This window comes from Neomonachus schauinslandi, chromosome 4 (genome assembly GCF_002201575.2).
Source record: "Neomonachus schauinslandi chromosome 4, ASM220157v2, whole genome shotgun sequence".
Lineage (NCBI taxonomy): Eukaryota > Metazoa > Chordata > Mammalia > Carnivora > Phocidae > Neomonachus > Neomonachus schauinslandi.
Genome location: NC_058406.1, coordinates 103,044,958 through 103,065,752, shown reverse-complemented (window position 1 = coordinate 103,065,752; position 20,795 = coordinate 103,044,958). Strand labels below are relative to the sequence as shown.

At 41.3% G+C, this 20,795-nt stretch overlaps 1 protein-coding gene and 1 non-coding gene across 3 annotated transcripts in view; one reads left to right on the top strand and one right to left on the bottom strand.

Moving 5' to 3' along the window:
* Positions 1–19,538, bottom strand: part of PIP5K1A (phosphatidylinositol-4-phosphate 5-kinase type 1 alpha) — a 37,820-nt gene extending 18,282 nt beyond the window's left edge. For both annotated transcript variants that reach the window (XM_021688116.1, XM_021688117.1), the window contains exons 1-2: positions 19,043–19,538; positions 567–598 (exon numbers count right to left, since the gene is read on the bottom strand). In XM_021688116.1, the coding sequence (XP_021543791.1) occupies positions 567–598; positions 19,043–19,124 (114 nt within the window). In that variant the 5' untranslated portion in view covers positions 19,125–19,538. The remainder of the gene's footprint in view (positions 1–566; positions 599–19,042) is intronic.
* On the top strand, positions 6,037–6,143 carry LOC123324658. The gene has a single exon (XR_006539935.1). It is a non-coding gene; the product is annotated as a U6 spliceosomal RNA (small nuclear RNA).
* Positions 19,539–20,795: the final 1,257 nt, after the last annotated feature.

The window sequence follows — 20,795 nt, the reverse complement described above, 5'->3', positions numbered from 1 at the left end:
AACCTCTAATCCTCACTCTACTTATCTGTAAAACATGGATAGCAATGGTACTTAGCTCACAGGAGTGTTTACCGGATTAAATAAGAATAAAGGATACTTAAATTATTTACTCTTTGGTACACTACATTTGATACATTAAAAAAATGTTCAATCAATTACTATTGATTTATTATAATAATCAAATCTATTATTAATATCTATAATAAACTACAACAAAAGTAGTCGTATAGGGACACCCGGGTGGCTCAGTCAGTTAAGCATCTGCCCTTCGGCTCAGGTCATGATCCAGGGTCCTGGGACCGAGTCCCGCATTGGGCTCCTTGCTCAGCAGGGAGCCTGCTTCTCTCTCTGCCTGCCGCTCCCCCTGCTTGTGCTCTCTCTCTCTGACAAATAAATAAATATTAAAAAAAAAAAAGCAGATGTATAATCTCTAGCTTACCAAAGAGATGTAAGAATCCCGCCTAGCTTCCAAGATCCAAGTAGGGGGAAAATAAAGATGTCATAAAAAGGTATCCTTCTATCCCAGAATTAAAGTTTCAGAAATATGGTATCAGTATCAAACTCACCTCAGATGCCATGGATCTCTTGATTCCTGATGCTGTTAAAAGAATAAACAAAACACAATCAGAAGTGTACACACACACACTAGTGCCCACAATTTCTATCAAGCACACTGAAACAATTGGGGTTTGAGTCCAACTAAATCTGACAATGAGCTCCTGCCTCTTGCTCTGTGATACTAAATCCTTTTGGATAGGGATTTTAAATATCCCTTCCTCTTCTTCCTCCATACTCACAGAACCCTTATGCATATTCCATTCCTGCTCTAGTCCCTTTTCTTACTCAATTCTTCATATTGTTTTCCAGGAAATATATCTGTTCTTGATACATTTAACCATCAGAGTCAAGAGGGTCTCATTTGATACCATGGCTGAAAGAGAAAGGGTGTAAGAAATACCTAGGACTCATTGGAGAGTCTAGGGCTTGATTAATAATTTTTCCTGGACAGCTAAAAAGGTAAGAACTTTCAGAGCATATCTATGGTGCTTTACTTCTCTATTAATTATTTCAGAAAAAAGGTAAAGAGTTGATCTATGGAGATAAAGCAGCTAAGGATGAGAAAATACAATGTCAAAATAATGAAGATTCTGCATCCCTACCTCCTCATCTTGGTTTCTGCTGTAAACTCAACAGGAATTTGTTGGCGTTTACTTACTTACTAAAGTGAGTTTTACTTACCAAATATTTAATCAGGGCAGATGTGTAAGGTAAGTGTGTGATTCAATCTCATAAGTATTATGGCTTTTATCCATTTAAATTTAGGAAAGATAAATATGTTTACAAAGTGACTAAAGGAATATATCTGTAGAAAATCTACTCTGAAAGGTTAAATCAATTCTCAAGGGTTTGCCATCCCCATAACCTTCATCAATGATCACATTGGAGACACATGACCACTCAGGAAGACAGACTGTCCCCCCACCCTTCATATTGGAAAATGCTGACTTTTATCTTCAAAGACTACTGATATATACCTTCAATCTAATTCTAATGAATTCAAAGAGAATAAAGATTAGCCATATTAAAGAAAATTAAAAAGAGGAGCCTAATGGGATGGATCTTCAATAACACCTGAGCAGGAAGATCCCAGTTCCAGTGTATGTATACACTGGATTATTGATGAGGGGGTTAAGGGCAATAAGGTGAAGCTCTAATTATGATTGTTTAAGACAAATAATCAAGGGCCCTTAGAATTTCAGAATATAGCTGAGCTCAGAGGAAAGGTTGTAACAATAGCCCTTAGTCGTACAGAGGCCACAGACCAAATATTTCTGTTACCGATAAGCAGAACAGCAAAATTTCCTTCCCTATATTGAGTCAGGGTAGCAAAAAATGGGGAACAGATGGTTTTCATTCCTCTTCCCAAAATAGGAGGCAATGGAAATGTCATCTAGCTGTTAGGAAGATCTGCTGCATAAAAATGCATAAAATGACCCAGAAAATTGGAAAAACAGAAAAGCCCAATAATCTACACCCTTTATAGATGCTTCATCTTCAATTAGATCAACTTCAGCTGGGTAAAAAACGAGGTAAATTAGTACTAGAATCCCAAGCTAAAGATTCCAAGGAACAATAAGCCAGGATAACCCAGATTTATGATTAAAACGGCTAACTGACTTACTATAAAATTTAAGGTGTCCATCAACAAAGGAAAAAAGGTCTAACCTTTTATTTTTTTTTTAAAGATTTTATTTATTTGATAGAGCGAGCGAGCACAACTAGGCAGAGCAGCAGGCAGAGGGAGAGGAAAAGCAGGCTCCCCAATGAGCGGAGAGCCCAATGCGAGGTTATCCCAGGACCCTGGGATGATGACTTGAGCTGAAGGCAGATGCTTAACCAACTGAGCCACCCAGGCACCCCAAGGTCTAACCTTTTATATCTTACAACCTTTTAGCCAGGAGTCAACATGCTGAGCTATTTAAAAATCAGAAGACCTGGGTTCAAATCTGTTAGATCAGGCAAACTGTTCTCTATGCTTAACTAAAAAATGAACCTATATTACAAGCCTTACAGGGGCACCTGAGTGGCTCAGTTGTTAAGTGCCTGACTTTGGCTCAGGTCATGATCCCAGGGTCCTGGAATGGAGTCCGGCATCAGGCTCCCTGCTCATCAGGGAGTCTGCTTCTCCTTCTCCCCCCCAACACATTCCCCCATGCTGGTGCTCTCTCTCTCAAATAAGTAAAATCTTCAAAAAAAAAAAAAAAAGAAGGCTTATGTAGGGGCCCCTGGGTGGCTGGGTCAGTTAAGCATCTGATTCTTGATCTCAGCTCAAGTCTCGATCTCAGGATTGTCGGTTCAAGCCCCACATTGTGGAGCCTACATCATTAAAAAAAGTCTTGCGGGCACCTGGGTAACTCAGTCTGTTAAGTGTCTGCCTTTGGCTCTGGTCGTGATCCCAGCATCCCGGAATTAAGCCCTCATCAAGCTTCCTGCTCAGCGGGAAGTCTACCTCTCCCTCTTCCTCTGCTCCTCCCCTCCACTTGTGCTCTCTCTCACTCTCGCTCTTTCTCAAATAAACAAAATCTTAAAAAAAAAAAAGTCTTATGTAAAGATTCAATGTGATAAGCTAAATCAAATGGACCATAATGTGCTATACAAATATATTCTTTCTATGTGATTTCTAAAGCAAGAGCAAAGTTGGGCTCACAGCAAGGTTTAATGTTCAATTACCTAGACCTTCAAGGAATTTTAATTAGCATCTCAAATTACTTGGCTCCTCCCAAACCCGAGCGGCCCCACCACCACCACACCCTCCTGCAAGTACACACATGCAAGTACAGAATCACTGATTCTCACTGAGAAAATCAGTATGCTTTCAGTTGAGAAGACAAACACTGATTCTGGACTCCTTGGTCAGTGTTTGGCCTATCCCTTCCTTTTTTACCACAGAGGAAAAGGTTTGGAAGGGATCTGGCAGAACCAAGAAGGGCCAACATCCAGTCCTAGTCTGACAGTCTTATCTAGAAAATAACCTTCTCTGTACATAAGTAGTCACTAGATAAAGTTAAACAATGGAGAAAAAAGAGGCAGGTAAGTGATTTCAAGGCACCGAATTAGTAAGAAAGCCCTATACCTCCCTGAAAAGCTCTACTTTGCTACCTTTCCTAGTTTTATCCCACAAACATGTAGCTCTAGGGCGGCTACACTCTTGCAAAGTACCCAGAACCAGGGTGATAGGACTTCACTCAGTGGAATTTTGGTGCCAATTGCTTAGCTATCAGCAACTGCAAAGCTGGGATTAATCCCAAGGACACTTATGGCTGAAGCAGTTAAAAACGGTAATGGGATCTAAATGATGACGATGATGATGATGAAGAAGAAGAAAAAGAAGAAGGGCACCTGGGTGGCTCAGTGGATTAAGCCTCGACTCTTTTTTTTTTAAGACTTTGTCAGAGAGCACGCACAAGCAGGGGGGGAGCGGCAGGCAGAACAGGCAGAGGGAGAAGCAGGCTCCCTGCTGAGCAGGGAGCCTGATGTGGGGCTCGATCCCAGGACCCTGGGATCATGACCTGAGCAGAAGGCAGACGCTTAACCAACTGGGCCACCCAGGTGCCCCATATACCTCCAACTCTTGATGTCAGCCAGGTCATGATCTCAGGGTTGTGAGACAGGGCCCTGCACGGGGCTCCCCGCTCAGCACAGCGTCTGCTTGGGATTCTCTCTCCCTCTGACCCTCCCCCTGCTTACGTGCACACATGCACACGCTCTCTCTCTAAATAAAATCTTTAAAAAAATATAATGATAATCAGACCAAGTAACACAGGAGGAGGAGGAGAACAAAGACCTAAGACTTATTACTCTCTTCCTTGCCTGAAGTTTTGCTCCTGGGGCACAAATCTGAGCTCCAACCTACCACAGAAGAATGGAAGGGAAGAGAAAAATACCTAGAGTTTTACCAATGTTGCTGTTAACACCCAAGTGGTCCAGAAATCCAATGAAGAACAGTGTGACATAATCTGCTAAGGCTGGACCACTTGGTCCAAGTCTCTGCCAATGAGAAACTTTTTTTTTTTTAAAGATTTTATTTATTTGACAGAGAGAGACAGCGAAAGCAGGAACACAAGCAGGGGGAGTGGGAGAGGGAGAAGCAGGCTTTCCCGCTGAGCAGGGAGCTTGATGCGGGGCTTGATCCCAGAACTCTGGGATCACGACCCGAGCCGAAGGCATACGCTTAATGACTGAGCCACCCAGGCGCGCAATGAGAAACTCTCTACTAGAGAAGTCCATGAGACTGAAGAGTCAACAGCATTGTACCTGTTCACCTCATAATGAAGCTTTCTCTCCTATTAGTACAGAAGGAGGAGGAAGAGGAGCAAAGGGCAGGGGAAGGAGAAGGGAGGGCAGGAGAGAGAGAGAAAAGACAAGAAGGCTAACTCAGCATGGCCACACTGGGCTTGGTAATGCCAGCCAGTCAATGTTTAAGGGAAATGAGATTCATCCCTATAAATAAGACCAGAATATTGTTGGGGCTGCCTGGGTGGCTCAGTTGGTAAGTGTCTGCCTTCGGCTCAGGTCATGACCCCAGGATCCTGGGATGGAGCCTGGGTAGCTTGGGCTCTCTGCTCAGCGAGGAGCCTGCTTCTCCCTTTCTGTCTGCCCCTCCCTCCCTCGCTCATTCCCTCCTGCCTCAAATAAATAATCTTAAAAAAAATTAAAAAGACCAGAATATTGTTCAGCAGAAAGTTGGTTTTCTAGCATCTTTGCGAAAAATATTCTCTGATAAGGATATATTATTATCTTATAATCCAAATCCACGATCCATATATATCATTCTCTTTTTGGATGGGGAAACAAGAGTATAGGGCAGAGTTCTAATGTTAAAATTTACTTTACTTGGCAAAAAACCTTTCTCCTGAGAAATCAGGGACCTGCCTCTCCCATCTAAGCCAAAACTCCGAAGGATTATTAAAATTCCTACATGATCAGTCCACACCATGAAATGTAGTATGTGCTACAAAAGAGAGAGCACACTACCCAAGGTGGAGCTGGGTATGGAGGCTGACAGCTTGGCTTCTCCTCATTGGCTCAATTTTAACACCTCTCAGTACCAGTTCAATGCTGAATTATTTCTGCTCCCTCTCCTCATTCAATTATTCAAAAACTGATAATCTGTTACATGTCAGGAACATTGCATAGGCACTATGGACAGAGAGTTTTATGTTCCTGACCTGGCGGAGCTCACAATTTTTTTCTGCATTTTTTGCCAATACTTGGGCATCTCCACATTCTCCTAGTTCTCCTTAATACTGGCTGCAAGATTAAACTGAACGGATACCTTTGTAGAAAGGGTATTTCTCTCCACTAACAAAATTTTTATTTGTATAGCACTTTAAAAGCTTACAAATGTAGCTAATTTGATCCTTAAAACAATACTACAGGGTATGGGAACCAATTAAATGAAGTATTTAAGAGATATATCCACCAAATATAATGTATGAAACTTGTTCGGATGCTGATTAGAAAAATAGTAAAGTAGTGCTCGCTTTGGCAGCACATATACTGACACTGGAACGATACAGAGAAGATTAGCATGGCCACTGCGCAAGGATGACACGCAAATTCATGAAGGGTTCCATATTAAAAAAGAAGAAATTAAAAAAAAAAAGTAGTTTAAAAGTTTCTGAGACAAGAGCCTCAAGAGGAGAAATTAAAGAACCACTATTTTTTTTTTTAATATTTTATTTATTTATTTGAGAGAGAGAATGAGATAGAGAGAGCATGAGAGGGGGAGGGTCAGAGGGAGAAGCAGACTCCCTGCCGAGCAGGGAGCCCGATGCGGGACTCGATCCAGGGACTCCAGGATCATGACCTGAGCCGAAGGCAGTCGCTTAACCGACTGAGCCACCCAGGCGCCCAAGAACCACTATTCTGTAGATGTGATGATGCTACTGTGGTTATGTCACAAGTCCCTACCTCCCTTTCCCCCCAAAATACAGTCCTTATTTGTAGAAATAACATTCTGAAGCATTTATGCTGAAATCAGATGAAGACTGGGTTTGCTTTAAAACATTCCAGGGGGTGGAAGTGGGGAAATTAAGATGAACAGATGCAACAAGCTTCACAAAATATTGCTGCTGAGTCTAGATGATGGGCACACGGAGGTTCTTTATATTGTTCTTTCTACTTTGTGTATGTCTGAAAATTTTTATAATTAAAAGTTTAGGGGAAAAATACCACAGAAGAAAACAAGTCTGGATAATCAAGGTTCTTCATCTGAGTTGGTTTCTTTCTGAGAGGTTTTCTCTGGTAAAAGGAAGCATCAAGATGAAGCTCTAACAGTGACATTGTTTTTATATTGCACTAAGTTGGGACTCTTATTAACAGGTCCTGGACCAAGAAACATTCTAAACAACTAGCTAATACTGCAGTACTAAAAGCAAGACATGAAGCCATCACAAACAGTCTGCATCAGAAAAAAATAATGGTTCAAATAACTTATTTTTGAGTGGGTCAAGAGATGATATAGAGCCAACCATGGCAACTCTGAGCCCTAGTTCCTCTGCAGAAAGAAAATGTAAAAGCCCTAGAGAAGCAAAAACAACAACAACAAACCAAATCCTAGAGAAAGCAAGGGTGTACTCACTTTGGTAATTTTGTTTCTAAAGATTTTATTTATTTATTTGAGAGAGAGAGAGAAACAAAAAGAGCATGAGCAGGGGAACCAGGGGAACCAGCAGAGGGACAAATAGACTCCTTGCTGAGTGGGAAGCCCCGGGCAGGGCTCGATCCCAGTACCCTGAGATCATGACCTGAGCTGAAGTCAGATGCTTAACTGGCTGAGCCACCCAGGCACCCCTCTCACTTTGGGAATTTTTAAAAACTCTGGCCAGGCAAGCTCAGTCTAGCTGAAATCTATAGCTGCTGATGAAAGTTGATTTTTTTAAAAAGATTGTATTTATTAATTAAAGAGAGACAGACAGAATGGGAGGGGGAGGAGCCGAGGGAGAGGGACAAGCAGACTCCGTGCTGAGCACGGGGCTTGATTCCAGGACCCTGAGATCACAACCTGAGCCGAAATCAAGAGTCAGATGTTTAGCTGACTGAGCCACCCCAGGCGCCCCATGAAAGTTGGTTTTTAAACAAAGCAAGTTGAAAACTCAGCTCCTTCAGTCACAAATTAAGCTGCTTGCCCATTGTCAAGCTAACAAATCAATTACCATTTATATTATGAAAAAAATCATCTGAAAGGGCCTTGAGAATTTTAGTCTAATCCTTTTTTATAAATAAAAGCACAAGCATAAGGGATGTGCTCAAAATCACAGAGCAAAGATGATGACAGAGCCAGAATGGGAATTCACATTCCTAATCCCCAATTCAACTCTTTCTTCTAAACAATCTTGTTTTCAATTTCCTGGCCACCTAAAGTCTAGGTGGGCCAAGAAAGCACCAGGGGAGCTAGAATGCTCTAAAAACTAAATAAATCTCAGAACTGCTAACAGACAATATGAACACATATTTTCTTTCCCTGAGGTACCCCCCTCCCTTGGGACAAGGAAATCTATTTTTCATTTTCACTGAAAGAGGATTAAGAGCAGAGTCCCTCCTTCAATTCCTCTCAATCTTTTTTTTTTTTAAGATTTATTTATTTGAGAGAGAGAGAAAGAGAGAGCGTGAAGCAAGCATGGGGGTGGGGGGAAGGGACAGAGGGAGAGAAAATCTAAGCAGACTTGGCACTGAGCATGGAGCCCAACACAAGGCTCGACGTGGGGCTCGATCTCCCGACCTGAGCCGAATACTTAACCAACTGCACCACCCAGATACCGCCCCCTCCATCAGTCTTAAGTTAACAGTAATGACAATCTGTTCTTCTGGCAATAGTCATCAATGTTACTGGCAAAAATAGGAAAATACCTTTCACTTCTTTTAGTGAGGTTATCCTTGTTCTGAACCAAATGCCTGTATTCTAGAGCAGCAGAAATTTCTTTCAAGTCTGATTCTTGAAAGAGCAGTTTCACAGTTTTATAGATGTTAAGGTCCTCACTAGTAGAAAGTACCTTTTTGTCTTTGTAATAAAATATCAACAACTTTAACAGAGAAAGTTTAACAGAGAAAAAAAGAGCTCCATTCATCTCAGGTTGAAGTTTTCTTTTTGGTGTTATGTGAGACCATGACTTGCTCTGATTAAAAGCACAAGGCTCTTATGATTATTGAATTTGCAGTGGACAAAAAGAGGGTATCTGACACACAAACTCTTTTTCGTTTTAGGGACCTTAGAATTGACTGCAGAATCAGTTACCAATCCTTGGCAATTAACTTTTTTTTTTGGCACATTAACTTCTAAAATATTTGCTAAAAGACTGAAAGAATCAGTAACTCCACATATTATGCACAGAAGAGCTCAGAATTCTGTTGTTTTTCTAGGACAGCCAAGGTCAGAAGGGGAAATTGTCTTCTGTACTATTCTCTCCTTCACCAAGGAGTCCTGGTTCAGTCAGTACCCATTCAATAACAAACAGTTAATCTGGTTTAAAATCAAGTTAGTTCACACACAGTCTATCAGATTAGTCAGGGGAGCAATAATAGCATAGTGGGCAGAATTGTGGGCTCTGAAATCAGAACACCTAGGTGTGAATACTAAATCACCACTTACTAACTAGGCAACCTCGGACAAGTTAGTTGAAACTCTCTAGGCCTTGGTTACCTCATCTATAAAATGGAGAAATAACATGTTCCTCATAGGGTTGTTAAGAGAATTAAGTTAAGTCATGTACAGCACTTAACATATAATAAATGCTTACAAATACTATCACTTATTATCATCATTATGAATTATGAAACCTATCTATAGGATGGGAAGGGTCAGGGGAAATGAGAGATGCAGCAGAAAGGGAAAAGAAGAAGAGTTGAGACTCATTTACTGAAACAAAAGGAAATGAAGTTATAGGAAGACTCTGAGAGAGACAAAAGGTAGTCAATTGATTCATATTATACTGTGGAACTGTGAGAAAAGAAACTTCTGTGTTACGATAGCATCTTTCTTGGGGAGGGCAGAGAGAAATGGGAGCTAATGTCAAATAATGCTTGCAAGACACCCACAGCCTTCTCAGAAGAAGGCCATGTACTACCACTACAAAAAGTCTGCAATTGTTATGGGGAAGAGGAGTTGGCTTCTAGTTATTGCAAGGAGCTCATGCTTCTTCAGCACAGATACACATCAGATCTACCTCTCTTACGGTTGACCCCACAGCACAGAAAGTTGAAACCTAAATGAGGAAAAACAGAAAGTTATCACTTACTGCTGGGGTTCTACTTGCTTACAGCAGAATAAGCATATTAAAAAAAAAAACTCTGAAATCTAAAATTATGAACAGGACCTAACCTGATCCCCAGCACCATACTGTGAAATGTAAAATGATTTTTTTGTAGTTTTAGGTAAACGTCCAAAAAACAAGAGAAGTTCTGGCAGAAAAATTCCAAGACTGGTCACAAAATCTGTAAGCCAAATCATTTCACCCTGGAGTGATTTCATATTGGCAAAAAATTTTCAGGTACAAAATTCCTTTGCATACAGGCATCTACCCTTTCAAAAAATAACGCGCGTACATCTTATTTGAGGGTCTTCCACTCTTGAGGGTAATGTGGCAATATCTGGCAAGAAGTCTTAAAAACATACATGTACAATTTGACCCAGAAGTGGGAATTTATTCTAAAGAAATAATCAAGTGGGCAAAAATGTATATACAAAGATATTTACTGCAGCATTATATATAAAAACTATTATTGGATAGATACTGTAACTGGAAAGAATCTAAATGAACAAAAGGAGATTGGTGACATAAATCTAGCCATAAAATGGAATATATAAACCATTATTTTTATGTATATTTATGGATAGGATGTGGAAAAGAGTAAAAAAAAATTACATAGTACCATATTTTTGTACAACACTTACCTATAAGTTCACTCACATTATTTATACACATTGAAAAGGTCCAAAAGATTATATGTCAAAATGTTTAAGTATAACTATCTTGAATAGTGGAATTAGGTTGATTTTCTAACTTTACAGATATCTATTTTTCCTTACCCATGTAAATTTTATATAAAAAAATAATTACATCAATAATTTAGCAATTAAGGAAAAGAGATACACAGGGATGACTTTATTGTTGTGCTCTTTGCTATATACTCCATTTTCCCCAGTAAACCACTACTTGACAGTCCCACATATACAGACCAACATCACTCCCACCCCACACATTAACTCAAGCTCATTACAATCATATTATGCTGCTGCAGAGACATACTAGAAGAAAAAAATGTAAAAAGAAAATGTCCAGAATACTGCTGACAATCCCAAGCTACAAATACGCATGACTCCTCTACGCTTACTCTTTCTCTACCACGTATTACTTTGAGATGCTTGTACAACCTGAAACAAACTTTCATCAGCACATATAAGAGATTCTCTCTGAAGAGGTTTATCTTTCATGTCCTCCAGAACATCAATATTCTCCTATAAAACGGGGAAACCTAATTTCAGCGTATCTCCTGGATACCAAACCCTGAAAAATATAAAAGATCCGCTAAATTATGAAAATAAGCTGGGAAACCTTTAATGTTACTAAAATAATTTCAAAGCAGCTGAACCAGTCAAGTGCCAAAATGGAAACAACCCAATTGATTCTTGCTAAAATACAACAATGAATCATCACACCAAGTCACAGAATATTTTTCTGAGTAACTCCATCCTAGTCTTAAGGAAGGACTCCATTTTGGTCCTTGGCCCCACCCTAAATTATGTTTCTAATGAAAAAGGTACTGGAGGGGCTGGTTTCTTGGCAAAACACCACTGTGACTCTCCATATATTTGCTTGCTACTATTGAACAACAGGAGATTAAGATTCACTACTGAGGGGAGGGAGGAAATGTAGAGGAAGGGAAAAATCATCAATATAATTCTAAGAAGTGTAAAAAAGGCAAACTTCAGAGGGAAATGAGTTGGCTTTAAAAAAGGAGATAACTGAAATAAAGATATTTCCAAACTGTAAAAACCTCCAAAATAAGAGTTGTTTTTCCCCCCAGTATGTGGAACAAAACAGAGTTGGCCTTAATACCAGAGCCTCTCCCAGCACTTTCAGAGCAGAAGCATTTCCGTCGGAGATGAAATGACATCATCCACCAGATGAGAAACTAAGAGGCAGTGTGTGACTGACTTCGATGTTTGAAGTACACATATAATTTGGGGATGCTAGAGGCTGGCCGGATGTGCATTACTCAGACAACTGGAGTTTTGCCTGGGCAGGTCATAGAGAGGCAATCCCAGAGACCCAACTCAATACTACCGCATAAATGTGTCAATAATACCTACACAGAGCACAAAGCGATATAAGCAGACTTTTGGGAAACAAAATGCTAACTCTTAGAGGTTCTCTTGGTTGATCACACAGAGAGCCAGAGGTTTTAAAAGGAAAAACAAAAAAAGCAAAAGCAAAAACCCACACAAAACAAAACACAAACACAGTCAGCCCAGTTATCTGTTGTACTATCTGAAGCAATCTCTTTGGTCCTTGTTACCTTGAAATACTGAAAGCCATTTTAACTATACCCCTGCAGGTAGGAGACACAATATGTTCTTCAAATGAAAATACTCAGAAATGTCTGAAGTATCAGCTCACCTCCTGAGAATCTCAGCAGTGCTGAGTACTCAAAAACTTAGTGTTTAGAAACAAACAAAAAAGTACCATTATTACATCCTCCATAAGGACTAAACCAAGCCACATCCCAGAGAAAAACTAAATTTTGTTTCCTAGCAAGTGTCAAGTTTTCCTAAGGATCTTCTAGGAAAAAGTCAGAAAGACAAAGATGCTCCTAGAAACAAAAGCTCCAAAGCAATTTGATCTACCAGTCCTGGGGTCACCTCAGATAACAGCCAACTAAGCAGCAAGGAATGAGCCACAAGTTCACTAAGATTCATCCTTTTCTTTTTTTTAAACTAAGACTCATCTTAATAATATACAACCTCAATGTAACACCTCTGCCACTAGTAATAAGCTCCCAAGGTTAATTAAAATAACTCTACATTTCCCTCTTGTGATAAACTTTTGCTTCTACAAGGCAAATTTCATGGTTCTCAGGTCTCAAATATGTATCTCTTGGCACTAAAACTTTGATCGAAAATATGGAAGGAAAAAAAAAGTCTTCTTTAAAAGACCTGAGTCTCAGGGCACCTGAGTGGCTCAGTCCGTTAAGCCTCTGCCTTCGGCTCAGGTCATGATCCCAGGGGCCTGGGATCGAGCCCCTTGTCAGGCTCCCTACTCAGCGGGGAGCCTGCTTCTCCCTCCCTCTCTGCTGCTCCCCCTGCTTGTGCTCTCTCTCACTCTCTCTGACAAGTAAATAAATAAAATCTTAAAAAATAATAATAAATAAAAGACCTGAGTCTCCTGGATAAGCCACCCATGGCCCAGAAATATTTGACATTTCTTGGCAAACTGCCACCTCTTATTTCCAAACCTGGCTCTATCTATCCTGAAAAGGCAATGACTCTTGCTGGATTGGAATGAACATGTTTCAGCAGAGAACGTCTAATTTTAATTATATCATAATGAACATTAACTGCCCCAACAATGCACTTCAAGACAATTACAATGAATATCAGAGATAGGTTACTTTTCCGTCATCCCTTTTATACAGGTTCTTGTCAATGAAAATTTAAAGTTTACCAGGCTTGTCTACCTGTACTGTGCACAGGAAAGCTACTCTGCTCTAGCTAATTATGTTTCCTAAAAAAAACCCTCTTCCCATTCTCTCCCTACAACTTCCTTTGCTTACCTTCCCTTAGCCCACTTCCCATTAACATCACTGATCCTTTGGTATAGTGCTTATTCTGGGTTACTTCCATATTACTCAGTTAAGTATATAAGGTAAATAATAAGATATACTGAACTCCCCGCAAGGAACCTGCCTTCCTTACTTTTTGCCAAAGTCTTCCTCAGACTCAACAGAAAAGAGCCTTTTCTGGAATCAGATGTTTGCCAATTAATACATATTGTCTACAGGGGCACCTGGCCTGGCTGGCTATCAGTACAGCATGCGACTCTTGATCTTTTAAGTTCACGACCCATGTTGGGTGCAGAGATTACTTACAAATAAAAGCTTAAAAAAAATATATTGTCTACAGCCATTACAAACAGACTGGAATTTCACAGGAGGATAAAGAAAAATGACTGGGAGACAAAGTTTAAAAAAATGGAGAAGTTGAGGGAAAAAAAGTTCACTTCAAATAGTAAACAGTAAAAAGAACGATGGAGGGTGCCTGGGTGGCTCAGTTGGTTAGGAAACTGCCTTCGGCTCAGGTCATGATCCTGGAGTCCCGGGATCGAGTCCCACATCGGGCTCCCTGCTGAGCAGGGAGTCTGCTTCTCCCTCTGACCCTCCTCCCTCTCATGCTCTCTGTCTCTCATTCTCTCTCTTGCAAATAAATAAAATCTTAAAAAAAAAAAAAAAAAAGAATGATGGAAGCTCATAGGAGATATGAAAAAAACCAATCAACACATACTTAGAAACTAAACAATGCTCTTTTGATAGGAAAGGGTGGAGAAGTGAAGTGCAAAAGGGGAAATGGGCTAGGAAGGGGTTTCCTCTAGGAAATACCATCAGCCCAAACACTCTCTCTTTGAGACTGAATGGTGGACTGGGGTTTGGAACACTGAGAAATAGAGATTCCCTCTACCAGGCTATCAGAAAATAGCATACTTCCTGAAATATACATTTATTAGTGATCAAGAAATACACCCAGGAAAAAGAGAGAAGAAAGTAACAACTTTGCTCTTGCTTTCTTCATGTCAAGTCAGAACATCCAAAAACTCTAGGAAAGAAAATATCCAGCTTAAAGGATAAAATAACCACCTTCCTTCTTTATCCCCAGTTCTGTCTTTGGCCTGGTGTTCTCTCTGTTGTTCACTTCACAGGCTATAGTTTCCATCATATTATCGGAGAAAAACAGGCTAATAAAATATGTAATAACTAGGGGCGCCTGGGTGGCTCAGTCGGTTAAGCGTCTGCCTTCGGCTCAGGTCATGATCCCAGGGTCCTGGGATCAAGCCCCGCATCGGGCTCCCCGCTCTGCGGGAAGCCTGCTTCTCCCTCTCCCACTCCCCCTACTTGTGTTCCCTCTCTCGCGCTGTCTCTCTCTGTCAAATAAATAAATAAAATCTTTAAAAAAAAAAAAAAAAAAAAAAAAAAAAAAATATGTAATAACTAGTAGCTGGCACCTGTTTGAGAAAAGTTATCAATCAGAAGACTTTTATATCAACCCAGAACAGCATACAGAAACTAACAAGCAAAACATATTATTTTGATATCCAAAGCTAACTTATCAGTCCATTATTACCAATTACTATCAGATACTGGATACCTAATAAATCTATATAATCATACTTGACCGGGCTTGGGCAGCCATGGCAGAAATAAATGGTTAATCAGGGGTGCCTGGGTGGCTCAGTCAGTCGAGCGTCCGGCTCTTGGTTTTGGCTAAGGTCATGATCTTGGGGTCCTGGAATCCAGCCTGGCCTCGGGCTCCGCAGCGCAGAATCTGCTTGAGAGTCTCTCTTCCCTCTGCACCCCACCCCTGCTTGTGTACACACCACACTCTTTCACTCTCTCTCAAATAAATAAAATCTTTTTCAAAAATTTAAAAAAAAAAAAGGTTAATCAAAAACAAGGACATTCTGATGTCAGTTTTCTGGCAAAATCTACCAAGGGAACAAAAGAAAAAAAATGTCAAAACCCCCATGTAAAAAGCAAACAGAAACATTTCTCCCTACTTATAAAACTACAAAATCCCTACCATTTGGTGTTATCAGATTAGAGCATAATTTACTGGTGAAGCTCTTCTAGAAAGAACAAAACCACCAGTATCAGGGACTGATGAGGCCGGCCCTTTGATAAAGGTCCCAAGCAAAAATGCTCAGTCCTGTGTCTCTGGGGTTTCCCTCAGTAGTTAAGTAAAATACAGTCGGAAAGGAGCTGTAAAGTTACTTCCAAATCATTTGTGCTCATGATAAAATCATATAGGTGAAGGGTGACAATTTCAGAAATGTTCTGGTCTGAAGCAAAAAGGAACTACAGTTTCATGATCTTCTAATGTTTCAAGTGTTTTTTCCTTGGGGGAGTCACATGTGATTTTATCAAACAGCTCTTATTTCAGAGAAGCAGTATACACTTTAGCATTCTAACTTTACTTTCTAACTCCTTCAAACTTCAAATCAAGTCTCCAAAACAGAAACTCTTTACCCCCTTCCTGGTAGTAAAAAAAAAAAAGGGACTCAGTAGCTGATTTTAACCTTTTTTTTTTTTTTTAAGATTTTATTTTTAAGTAATCTTTACACAGCAATGTGGGACTTGAACTTACAACCCTGAGATCGAGTCACATGCTCTACCAATTGAGCCAGCCAGGCGCCCCTGAATTTCAAGCTCCTGATAAACTAGTCAAATTACAGATAGGGAAACAGACTTTCTGCACACTGGTGTGACAGATGGTCATACTGTCAACAGCACCTCTTCAGGGCTAATTTTATTTTTAAGTGGTGCCACTGTCCAAATAATAAGGATGGGGGAGAAAGCCAAAGAAGGAATAAATTTCCTTTACACATCAAACAGCTGAGACTAGATGGCAAACTGCATCAATTTTTATTAACAAAGTATAAGAACAAACACATGATGATGCCTTCTCTAAGCTGATACTCATTTATAACGGCCTCCCCCAAATCCAAACATGGTAATTACTCCAATGGGAAAAGATGTCAAACATCTTAAAACGTATGGTTTGATCTACCATCCATATTTCACTTATCAGCAGTATAAAAGACCAGCTATGCCTTAATGGTGAAATAATCCATACAGGAACAACTGTTCTAAATAATCTGTCCTTCCTAATTTGAATGCCAAAAGATTTTGAGCCTCCAAAGGTTATGAGTGGCTTATCTGAAACATTAGTCAATCTGTCCCTGAATCCTAACATTCTTACCTTGAATCTATTTTCAACATTGCCAACGAATCTTGCCTTTAGGATTTCAGAGTTTCACCAAAATTTAAGTGAGTTCAGCTAAACATCTAAGAATAAGCTGGTTTTAGAATGGTTACACACACACACACACACACACACACAGCCCCCCCCCCATCTTGAATTTCTACAAGGCCAGCCTTGTTGCCTTTAACACTTTAGGAAATCATAAACCATCACTCAGTCCTGTCAATGTCCTAATCCCCCTGGTACTCTCATCCAGATAGAGCAACACTCACCTTCAGTTACAAATAAAACCCATTTTTAAAAAATTAAAATAAAAATAAATCCCATTTTTAATAGCCTTTTTTTTTGGTATCAGAATCAAATATTCTATCCTCTTCAATCATATCCTTAAAATGAAATATTTTACCAAATTAAATTTACTAAGCCCAAACCTAAGTGAAAGTGCAGATACACAAATGAAGTCAACACTGTGTATTTGGACACAAAAATCCCACCAGGTTTTCAGGAATATTTACAAACAGAATTTTTCTTAATTTCTAAATCCAATTGCTTCAATATCTGTCAAAGAAGCAAAGAGGGAAGGTGTAAGAAACAAAAGTAAAAATAGGAATCTAAAACTATTTTTAGACATTTTTATACCTTGACTTCTCATATGAACATAGTAGAGTCAAGGAGCTGTAAGGTCCACTGAAACCTAATATTTTATTTTCTGGTGAAAACACAATAGGACAAAAACATTTATGCAATCTGAATTACTAATTGCCAGCCCTAGGATCTGGCAGAAAACATAAGAACATAAAAATATCATACAGTGACATCTGAAAAAGATAGGAGGACTATCTGAAGCAGGAGCAGAGATGGAAGAGGAGAAAGATGTATCAGTAAGTGACAAAGAAATATTTCCTTTACTCCTAAATCTATCCACATGGCCAGTACGTCCATGAGATAGAGGCTGAATCAAATTTTAGGACATAAACACATGGCTTTTAAGGTTAACGTGGTTTCTAATAGAACACCTAACTTGATAGTTAAGTTTAAGGACTACACACAACCATTGTTCTTTCTGCACTGGGGAAGGAAAGAAAAGTTTTTAAATTAAGGAACTACTCTATAAAAAAAACCTGTCATTTTACTTCATCCTTCACACTTAAAATGCAACATGAGTTGCTCTGGTCCTCTAATGCTTTTACAGGAAAGGCAAAAATCACCTCTCAAGAAACTAAAAATAGATGCACATAAATAAAACTGCAGCTTATGAAGAAGATAACTGTGATCATGTAGTCGTACTCATCCCAGCTGGAATATGAAAGGTGGAACCTTCTATTCAGCCAATTCAAAAGGTAAGGATGAAATCCCAGGCCTAAGGAAACGTCAACATCTCGAGTACTGCATCCAACATCTGGCAGCCTCTCCTGTTCACAATTTAGAGGTAAGAGCCGCTGTGGAACACCAGACATTTCTAATGGAAGCTCTAGAACAGTTTCTGACTCAATCTCCACCCCTCTCCCCACGCTTATACACATTTGCCCTCCTACACACAATCTGTTGCTTTTCTGGTGGGCTCCTGGCCCTCCCTCAATCTCCAATAGTTTCTAACTACTTTGAGCTATGTTCCCTGGCTCCATTCTCCAAGTGCCAATTTCCTGATACAGCCTAAGCATTCTTCCAGTCCATTTCCTATTATGCAATATTCCCCACAGCACGCAGAACCACCTCCCCCAACCACACATCCTTCCCAGGCCTAATTTCCAACATAACCTCTCTCAGCCTGTACTGCATCATTCCACCTTCTCCATCTGTTTTTAGGGTCTTTTTTCCACCTTCCTTCAAAACGTTCCATTCCTTCCCAAAATTGGGCAGTCTAGAAATGAGAATCATCGAAGTAGGATGTTTGATAGAACATATGTGTACGAGTGCGTGCGCGTGGCGGGGGGGGGGGAGCACTAAGTGAGAAGGAATGACGCATGAAGGGGAGTCTCTAAGGAAAAAGATGTCTCAACTCCCACCCCCAACAAAATCCACAATTCCCTAACTCCGCAGCAATCGAAAGAAAGCGTCACATAACTCTTAAACATGTTTCAACTCCATGGCTTCTCTTCTACATTTTTATAAAATTAACCCCATAACTTGGATTCCACCTGCCTCTCACGCTAATTCCTCTCTCTACTTATGAAGCCTCCATTTACTTTAGTTTTCTCCGCTCCTTTCGGTTTCCCTCTTACCCCCACCTTTAATCTCCATCCCTTCCTAACCCTACTACTTCAAGCCCTCAATTAGGTCTCCTCGAAGAGAGCTAGTGTTTCTGACAGCCGCCCTTTCCTCAACCAAATCCATCCTTTCCTCACACTCCCCCTGTCCGCCCAGAAAGCCCTGCTATTTGAAAGCCCGGCCTCTGTCCTCCTTACCGGCAACTCCTCGGACATCCCCAGTTACAGGTGCCCTCCCAGGTCTCGCTCTCGTTCCCATCGCACAGCAGTCATCAGACCCCTGCCCACGCCCCGCCCTGATTACCTGAGGACGAGGCGCCGGAAGGGACCGCGGGATCCAAGGATGAAACCCCGGCCGCCGACGGCCCAGAGGAGGCCGACGCCATCTTGGCAGCCCCCTCCCCCTCAGCGGCCTCGCTCTCTTTCAATCGGGCTCTTCCTCTTCTCCGAATCGAATTTTCTCCACGTCTCTTCACAGAACCCGCGTTCTGCGGGCCGCCTCCCTGCCCGCTCCCGGGCCTCTCTCAGACACCTCGGGCCGGGTCGTGAAACAGCTCAGGGCCGCACCATTTGGCTGGCATAGGGGAGAACTCCCGTCTCGCACCCTCTCCGCAACTTCGGCCGCTCTCCTCGGGAGCTTCTTTCCGCTTTCACAAGAGAGTAGGCTCAAGCCTCTGCCAGGGCCCCGCGTCTGAACCTAACCACACCTAAAAAAATAAGGGGGCGTGAAAAGTCCCAACGGAACGAATGCCCCTACCCCTCCTCCCTAGCCACAGCCTGTTTATCGCCCAACCCCACCGCTCCACTCCGGGTGGCTAGGGAAATCCGGGAACTGCGCATGCGCTTAACCTTTCCAGCGTTTCAGCCCACTCGAACGGGAAGAGAGGGAGTCCTTGAGAGCCAATCGGGGGGCTGCTGTTGGTCATATGACGCGGGCTCCCCACGCCCTAACGAATCCACCGGTCGAAGGCAAGCCCTCTCCGACTGTAGACCGTCCGTACGGTGGCTCGGTGGGTCAATTCATATTCGGCTCTGCGAAAGGACCGCGTTGAGTTGCCGGAGCTCGAGATAAGTGAAGAGTCCGCCCAGCCGGCCCTCAATTTTAGAGCCCAGGGAAGAATTCCCGACAAAAGCGCTGTTGTCAAGTCAGAGACATTAAGCACTCGAATATCACAAAACATCACATGCGACTAAGTGTTCTTCCGGCTTTACTGCTTTGTTTACTGTAACGTGCGCGGCCGTCTTGCCTTCCTCTGAATGACATTCAAAACAGATCTACACTTTGCCTCAAACGCAATGCTCGGCACTGTTACGGAATGCTGTAAATATTTGATAAATGAATGAATGAAGACCTGTCAGAAAGGGCCACGGAAAGCAATCAAACCTTATCACAGTCTTCTCGCGATCCAAGCAAGCCCTTAACTACTCAACTCTGTTAATCTGTGCACCAAAGGGCATGGGGACACGATTCTAGTCTAGTGTGCGGACTAACGCTGCTCAGTTTTAACAAAGTACCCTGGAGATTGTGAACCCAGGTGGGGATCTTAAGACCTGTCTCTCCCTGATCGGACTGTAAGCAAAGACTGTTTCACTCTTGTATTTCCAGCTTCTTCTATCTGTGACTCTGCACATGGTAGAGGCTCAATAATTATTTGTGGAATTAATAAATGAAGACTAATGGAGGGGGGGATCTTGCTTTTGTAGCCCCCAAGATGCCCTGGTTATCTTCTATCCGGGTGTCGTCCAGGTTCTAGAAAGGGAACCTAGGACCCGAAAGCCCAAACTACCCCTGCCTATTTACCTCTGCCTTCTACGCCAATCTCATCAAGATTAAAATAATTGTTTCCCTGCTGCCCCCTGCTGGATTATTCATATTCCTTTGGGTGCTCAAGGTAGATAAACTTCACATGATTGGGTTGCCATTTCATTCCATAGCAATGGAATTGTGTGACACTGAAGTATTTTACAATTGCCTATACCGCTCCACCCAACTAAACAGTACAGGAACTAGACAGTGGGAGCACACTGTCTAGCACAGGATTTCGCTCATAGGTCTT